General features: G+C 47.2%; 1 protein-coding gene across 2 annotated transcripts in view; it reads left to right on the top strand.

Annotated features, from left to right (window-relative positions):
* Positions 1–8838, top strand: part of LOC115108932 (ephrin type-A receptor 4) — a 121981-nt gene that overhangs the window by 79141 nt on the left and 34002 nt on the right. For both annotated transcript variants that reach the window (XM_065000489.1, XM_065000488.1), the window contains exon 5: positions 4553–4888. In XM_065000489.1, the coding sequence (XP_064856561.1) occupies positions 4553–4888 (336 nt within the window). The remainder of the gene's footprint in view (positions 1–4552; positions 4889–8838) is intronic.

The raw sequence follows: 8838 nt of genomic DNA, 5'->3' as shown, positions 1-8838 counted from the left end.
TGGAATGACCCCCCCTCTCCCTTTCTCTATCTTTCCCTCTCCCCTCTCCATTACAGACCCTGTCCTCCATTCTAATCATTGGCTTTTTGCTTCCTGGATGAACAGATGGTGTTTGTCTTCTCCTTCTGCCTCTCTCTCTCTGCCTCTCTCTCTGTCTCTCTCTCTGTCTCCCTCTCTCTCTCTGTCTCTCTCTCTCTCTCATCCTCTTCTTTACTAGTTGTAAATTGACCACACAAACACAAGTGCATGCATACACTTACTGACACACTCACATACACACACTCCTCCAGTCTCTCTCTCTCTCTCTCTCTCTCTCTCTCTAATCATTTATTGCCACGTCGCTCCTCCAAAAATAACACTGATAATTAATTTCCATTGTGAAATGATTCGTCAGTAGATGGACTGGCATTCATATTTCACCCCGTGTCCATCCCTTTGCTCTCCCATGTGACCTTCATTACTCAGGGGGGGGGGGGGGGGGGTTACGGTTAACTAATTTACTGTAACGTGAATACAGAGTGAAACATTATAAAACACAGACCCTAGATCAAGGTCATTTCTTAATTACGGGATTGAAAACAAACTCTGTCAAATAAGAATCTGGGTCCAGCAGGGTTATCCCATGGACAGATCTGGGTCCAGCAGGGTTATCCCATGGACAGATCTGGGTCCAGCAGGGTTATCCCATGGACAGATCTGGGTCCAGCAGGGTTATCCCATGGACAGATCTGGGTCCAGCAGGGTTAGGCTCACTGGCATGGTAACTTACTACACATCCAACAGTCATTTGATTTGATATCTTGACTAAACCATTTTGAAGTTGGTCTTCCTGTAACGGTTTTCTTCTATCTCCTCCTCGGAAGAGGAGGTGTAGCAAGGATCGGACCAAAATGCAGCGTGTAGATTGCGATCCATGTTTAATGAAAAAACACACGTAAACACGAATCAACACAAAAAACAATAAACGTAACGAAAACCGAAACAGCCTAAACTGGTGCAAACTAACAGTAGATAGTTACAAGGACACTAAGGACAATCACCCACAATACAACCAAAGAATATGGCTGCCTAAATATGGTTCCCAATCAGAGACAACGATAACCACCTGCCTCTGATTGAGAACCACTCCAGACAGCCATAGACTTTCCTAGAACACCCTACTAAGCTACAATCCCACTAACATAAACACCAAAACCCCCAGACAAAACACACCACAATAAAAAAACTCCATGCCACACCCTGGCCTGACCCAATACATGAAGAAAAACACAAAATACTTAGACCAGGGCGTGACAGAACCCCCCCCCCCCTAAGGTGCGGACTCCCGAACGCACCTCAAAACAAATAGGGAGGGTCCGGGTGGGCGTCTGTCCATGGTGGCGGTTCCGGCGCGGGACGTGGACCCCACTCAATAAATGTCTTAGTCCCCTCTCCTCGCGTCCCTGGATAGTCCACCCTCGCCGCCGACCATGGCCTAGTAGTCCTCACCCAGAACCCCACTGGACTGAGGAGCAGATCGGGACTGAGGCAGCTCGGGAGTGAGAGAAAGCTCGGGAGTGAGAGAAAGCTCGGGAGTGAGAGAAAGCTCGGGAGTGAGAGAAAGCTCGGGAGTGAGAGAAAGCTCGGGAGTGAGAGAAAGCTCGGGAGTGAGAGAAAGCTCGGGAGTGAGAGAAAGCTCGGGAGTGAGAGAAAGCTCGGGAGTGAGAGGAAGCTCAGGAGTGAGAGGAAGCTCAGGAGTGAGAGGAAGCTCAGGCAGGTAGATAGATCTACCAGATCCTGGCTGGCTGGTGGTCTCAGCAGATCCTGGCTGACTGGCAGATCCTGGCCGACTGGCACTACTGGCAGATCCTGGCCGACTGGCACTTCTGGCGGATCCTGGCTGACTGGCACCTCTGGAAGATCCTGGCTGACTGGCAGATCCGGAAGAGTCTGGCTGACTGGCAGATCTGGAAGAGTCTGGCTGACTGGCAGATCTGGAAGAGTCTGGCTGACTGGCAGATCTGGAAGAGTCTGGTTGACTGGCCGATCTGGAAGAGTCTGGCTGACTGGCAGATCTGGAAGAGTCTGGCTGACTGGCAGATCTGGAAGAGTCTGGTTGACTGGCAGATCTGGAAGAGTCTGGCTGACTGGCAGATCTGGAAGAGTCTGGCTGACTGGCAGATCTGGAAGAGTCTGGCTGACTGGCAGATCTGGAAGAGTCTGGTTGACTGGCAGATCTGGAAGAGTCTGGCAGACTGGCGGCGCTGGGCAGACTGGCGGCGCTGGGCAGACTGGCGGCGCTGGGCAGACTGGGAGCATTGGCGACGCTGGGCAGACTGACGGCGCTGGCCAGACTGGCGGCGCTGGGCAGACTGGCGGCGCTGGGCAGACTGGTGGCACTGGCGGCGCTGGGCAGACTGGGAGCACTGGCGGCGCTGGGCAGACTGGCGGCGCTGGGCAGACTGGCGACGCTGGGCAGACTGGCGACGCTGGGCAGACTGGGAGCACTGGCGGCGCTGGGCAGACTGGAGACTCCGGCACCGCAGGAGAAGAGAAAGGCTCCGACAGCGCTAAACAGGCGGGAGACTCCGGCAGCGCAGGAGAGGAGACAGGCTCTGGCTGCGCTAAACAGGCGGGAGACTCCGGCAGCGCAGGAGAGGAGACAGGCTCTGGCTGCGCTAAACAGGCGGGAGGCTCCAGCAGCGCAGGAGAGGAGACAGGCTCTGACCGCGCTAAACAGGCGGGAGACTCCGGCAGCGCAGGAAAGGAGACAGGCTCCGGCTGCGCTAAACAGGCGGGAGTCTCCGGCAGCGCAGGAGAGGAGAAAGGCTCCGACAGCGCTAAACAGGCGGGAGACTCCGGCAGCGCAGGAGAGGAGACAGGCGCTGGCCGCGCTAAACAGGCGGGAGACTCCGGCAGCGCAGGAGAGGAGAAAGGCTCCGACAGCGCTAAACAGGCGGGAGACTCCGGCAGCGCAGGAGAGGAGACAGGCTCTGGCTGCGCTGAACAGTCGAGGCGCACTGAAGGCCTGGTGCGTGGTGCTGGAACTGGTGGTACTGGATCGAGGACACGCACAGGAAGCCTGGTGCGGGGAGCTGCTACCGGAGGACTAGAGTGTGAAGGTGGCACAGGATGTGCTAGACCGTGAAGGCGTACTGGAGATCTTGAGAGCAGTGTTGGCACAGGACGTGTAAGGCTAGGGATGTGCACAGGAGGCCTGGTGCGTGAGGCTGGCACCAACTTCACCAGCCGACTAACACGCACCTCAGGACGAGTATGGAGCGCTAACCCAGGTGCCATCAAATCCCCGACACGTTCCGTCGGTCGAATTCCATACAAAAAGCACCAACACAGCAACTCCCTCATTTCTCTCTCCTCCAATTTCCCCATGAACTCCTTCACAGTCTCTGTTTCGCTCACCTCCAACACCGGCTCTGGTTCTGGTCTCCTCCTAGGCTCCTCACGATAAACAGGGAGAGTTGGCTCAGGTCTGACTCCTGACTCTGCCACACTCTCCCTTAGCCCCCCCCAAGAAATTTTTGGGGCCGATTCTCAGGCTTACGTCCGCGTCGCCGTGCTGCCTCCTCATATCTGCGCCTCTCAGCTTTCACCGCCTCCAGTTCCTCCTTGGGGCGGCGATATTCTCCAGCCTGAGCCCAGGGTCCTTCTCCGTTTAGGATTTCCTCCCATGTCCAGAAATCCTTATAGCGCTTCTCCTCTTTGGGCTGCTCCTGCCTGTTGACATGCTGCTTGGTCCGTTTGTGGTGGGTGATTCTGTAACGGTTTTCTTCTATCTCCTCCTCGGAAGAGGAGGTGTAGCAAGGATCGGACCAAAATGCAGCGTGTAGATTGCGATCCATGTTTAATGAAAAAACACACGTAAACACGAATCAACACAAAAAACAATAAACGTAACGAAAACCGAAAAAGCCTAAACTGGTGCAAACTAACAGTAGATAGTTACAAGGACACTAAGGACAATCACCCACAATACAACCAAAGAATATGGCTGCCTAAATATGGTTCCCAATCAGAGACAACGATAACCACCTGCCTCTGATTGAGAACCACTCCAGACAGCCATAGACTTTCCTAGAACACCCTACTAAGCTACAATCCCACTAACATAAACACCAAAACCCCCAGACAAAACACACCACAATACAAAAACTCCATGCCACACCCTGGCCTGACCCAATACATGAAGAAAAACACAAAATACTTAGACCAGGGCGTGACACTTCCTAACTTCCCGTTTGAAAAGAAGACTTCAGGAGTTGTTCAGATAGCTAGTTCACTCAATCGGTTAGCAGTGACTGCAAACTAGAATAAGGATTTAATCACTTAGCTACATCCACCACAGACAAACACTATTATTGATTTCCCCAAAACAAAACATTTCAATTATTTAGTGTTAATGATTTTGCAACACCAAAGTCAACTCTGTCACTTCAAACCTAGTTGTGTCCCACAGCTGCTTTGTCTGACAGTATACCCATGACTTTGGCAAAGTGAGAGTACTCCAGACCACCTCTCTAACCCTGTACCTTTCTCTCCCTCCTATCGGTCCCAGGGCCCCCGACGGCCCCGCTCCACCTCATCTCCAATGTCAATGAGACGTCGGTCAACTTGGAGTGGAGCACCCCCCTCTCCTCTGGCGGACGCCAGGACCTCAGCTACAACGTGGTGTGTAAACGCTGTGGGCCCGAGGGGACACGGTGTCAGCCCTGTGGGAACGGGGTCCACTTCAGCCCCCAGCAGCTGAGCCTCAGGGCCACCAAGGTGTCTATCAACGACCTGCAGGCCCACACAAACTACACCTTTGAGATCTGGGCTGTCAACGGGGTCTCCCAGCAGAGCCCTGGACCTGAGCAGGCCGTGTCGGTGACAGTCACTACCAACCAGGCCGGTGAGTTGGGGTTGGGGTTGGTTGGGGGGAGATGTGTGTGGGTGGGGAGAGAGAGATGCTGGAGACTGTTGTTGTTGGTTGTGTTATCGTGGTAAAGGCTGAGATGCACTTTGAATGTTTGAATATCTGTGCCTATTTATTTTCTTTTAAAGGGAATGGGGAATCAGACAACATTTCCAATCTTATTAATTGTATTGATTTGGTTAGACTTAATGAAGTTGTTGCGGTCTGTTGGGTAGGGCTGTGTGAGTGTCTGTGTCCTTGCCTGTGTGTGTGTGTTGTTTCATTGGAGTGGGATCATTAATACCATGCCTGGCCCTCTACAACCACAGTAGAGCTCTCTGTCTCTGCCTGGTGGTGCGCTGATAGGCCCCTATTGTTTTGCCGTTCCGCCTTTTTTTCTCCAGTTGTTGTGCAAATGTGTTTTATGGCTGTGACCTTCCCTTTCCCCTGTGATAGATGATTCTTACCTCTGGTTTTACTGCTGTGTTTTGGGTGGCGGGTTAAGTGCCTTTTTGTGTTGTTGATTTTATCACTGATTTCCATCCCTGGGAAAAGAGAATATCTCTTTCTGGTTAGGACAGTGACTGGGGGATTCAGACTGGCTATTTATGATGGCTTGATTAATCTGGTCTGGGGAGAAAGGGGAGATTAATGGATCTAGAGCTGCTGTGAAACCAGTTGTCCTGCGAGCCAAACCTATGTCAGAGTTGTGTTAGTTAAACTGATTCTCTCTCTTGTGCTCTCTCTCTCTCTCTCTCTCTCTTTCTCACTCTCTCACTCTCTCTCTCTCTCTCTCTCTCTCTCGCACTCTTTCTCTCTCTCTTTCTCTCTCTCTTACTCACTCTCTCTCACTCTCTTTCTCTCTCTTTCTCTCTCATGCACACACACACATACAGTACATACACACACATGTACACACACAGATTAATATCCCTGTGTGTAGCTCTGGGGTGATCATCTTACTGGAAATATTGAGATATAATAATTATGTTGCCTTTGGCTCGTCAATAAAGCATGTCTCACAACTGCTCTCCATTCACTAATACTTAAATTAAGTTGGCCCTCCATAGCTGAAGACATTGTGAGTGTGTGTGCATGTGTAGTCATGCTTGTGCATGCGCGTGAGGCAAAAATGTCTGCGTGTGCAGGTTCTTTTGTGTGTTGTGTAGAATGTGTGCATGTGTCTGAGTGTGTGTGTGTTTTAGTTAGAGAATGCCTGTGCATGTGTGTGTATTTTAGTTAGAGAATTCCTGTCTGAAAAAGTGTGTGTGTGGATTGAAGAGAAAGGCACCAGAGTGATTGGATTTCTCCCCTAATACTCAGTAGCAGTTTTCAGAAATCTAGTTTCATCCCCTGTAATCCAGACAGTCATCGGGGGTTGACCCTCTCTCTATATCACCCCCATCCAGACAGTCATCTGTGGCTGTCCCTCTATATCACCCCCATCCAGACAGTCATCTGTGGCTGTCCCTCTATATCACCCCCATCCAGACAGTCATCTGTGGCTGACCCTCTCTATATATCACCCCCATCCAGACAGTCATCTGTGACTGACCCTCTCTATATATCACCCCCATCCAGACAGTCATCTCTGGCTGACCCTATCTCCATATCACCCCCATCCAGACAGTCATCTGTGGCTGTCCCTCTATATCACCCCCATCCAGACAGTCATCTGTGGCTGTCCCTCTATATCACCCCCATCCAGACAGTCATCTGTGGCTGACCCTCTCTCTATATCACCCTGATCCAGACAGTCATCTGTGACTGACCCTCTCTATATATCACCCCCATCCAGACAGTCATCTGTGGCTGACCCTCTCTATATATCACCCCCATCCAGACAGTCATCTGTGGCTGTCCCTCTATATCACCCCCATCCAGACAGTCATCTGTGGCTGACCCTATCTCTATATCACCCCCATCCAGTCAGTCATCTGTGACTGACCCTCTCTATATATCACCCCCATCCAGACAGTCATCTGTGACTGATCCTCTCTATATATCACCCCCATCCAGACAGTCATCTGTGGCTGACCCTATCTCTATATCACCCCCATCCAGACAGTCATCTGTGGCTGTCCCTCTATATCACCCCCATCCAGACAGTCATCTGTGGCTGTCCCTCTATATCACCCCCATCCAGACAGTCATCTGTGACTGACCCTCTCTATATATCACCCCCATCCAGACAGTCATCTGTGACTGACCCTCTCTTTATATCACCCCCATCCAGACAGTCATCTGTGACTGACCCTCTCTATATATCACCCCCATCCAGACAGTCATCTGTGGCTGTCCTCTATATCACCCCCATCCAGACAGTCATCTGTGGCTGTCCCTCTATATCACCCCCATCCAGACAGTCATCTGTGACCCTCTCTCTATATCACCTGATCCAGACAGTCATCACTGATCACCCCCATCCAGACAGTCATCTGTGGCTGTCCCTCTATATCACCCCCATCCAGACAGTCGTCTGTGGCTGTCCCTCTCTCTATATCATCTCTATATTATGATATTATGATAGATGTGTTATGAAAGATGTGTTATGATAGATGTATTATGATAGATGTGTTATGAAAGATGTGTTATGAAAGATGTGTTATGATAGATGTGTTATGATAGATGTGTTATGATAGATGTATTGCGATACTATGATAGATGTGTTATGAAAGATGTGTTATGATAGATGTGTTATGATATTATGATAGATGTGTTATGATAGATGTATTATGATAGATGTATTATGATAGATGTATTATGATAGATGTGTTATGATAGATGTGTTATGATAGATGTGTTATGATATATGTATTATGATAGATGTGTTATGATATTATGATAGATATGTTATGATAGATGTATTATGATAGATGTGTTATGATAGATGTGTTATGATATATGTATTATGATAGATGTGTTATGATAGATGTGTTATGATAGATGTGTTATGATATTATGATAGATGTGTTATGATAGATATGTTATGATAGATGTGTTATAATAGATGTATTATGATAGATGTGTTATGATAGATGTATTATGATAGATGTGTTATGATAGATGTGTTATGATAGATGTATTATGATAGATGTTATGATAGATGTGTTATGATAGATGTGTTATGATAAATGTGTTATGATAGATGTGTTATGATAGATATATTATGATATTATGATAGATGTATTATGATAGACATGTTATGATATTATGATAAATGTGTTATGATAGATGTATTATGATATTATGATAGATGTATTATGATAGATGTATTATGATAGATGTGTTATGATAGATGTGTTATGATAGATGTGTTATGATATTATGATAGATGTATTATGATAGATGTGTTATGATAGATGTGTTATGATAGATGTGTTATGATATTATGATAGATGTGTTATGATAGATATGTTATGATAGATGTGTTATAATAGATGTATTATGATAGATGTGTTATGATAGATGTGTTATGATAGATGTATTATGATAGATATATTATGATATTATGATAGATGTATTATGATAGACATGTTATGATATTATGATAGATGTGTTATGATAGATGTGTTATGATAGATGTGTTATGATAGATGTGTTATGATAGATGTGTTATGATAGATGTGTTATGATAGATGTGTTATGATAGATGTATTATGATAGATGTGTTATGATAGATGTGTTATGATAGATGTGTTATGATAAATGTGTTATGATAGATGTGTTATGATAGATATATTATGATATTATGATAGATGTATTATGATAGACATGTTATGATATTATGATAAATGTGTTATGATAGATGTGTTATGATAGATGTATTATGATAGATATGTTACGATAGATGTATTATGATAGATATGTTATGATAGATGTGTTATGATAGATGTATTATGATAGATATGTTATGATAGATGTGTTATGATAGATGTGTTATGATA

This window comes from Oncorhynchus nerka, linkage group LG14, assembly GCF_034236695.1.
Source record: "Oncorhynchus nerka isolate Pitt River linkage group LG14, Oner_Uvic_2.0, whole genome shotgun sequence".
Taxonomy (NCBI): Eukaryota; Metazoa; Chordata; class Actinopteri; order Salmoniformes; family Salmonidae; genus Oncorhynchus; species Oncorhynchus nerka.
Note: the sequence above shows the minus strand (reverse complement) of the source record. Positions and strands in the feature narration are given on the sequence as shown.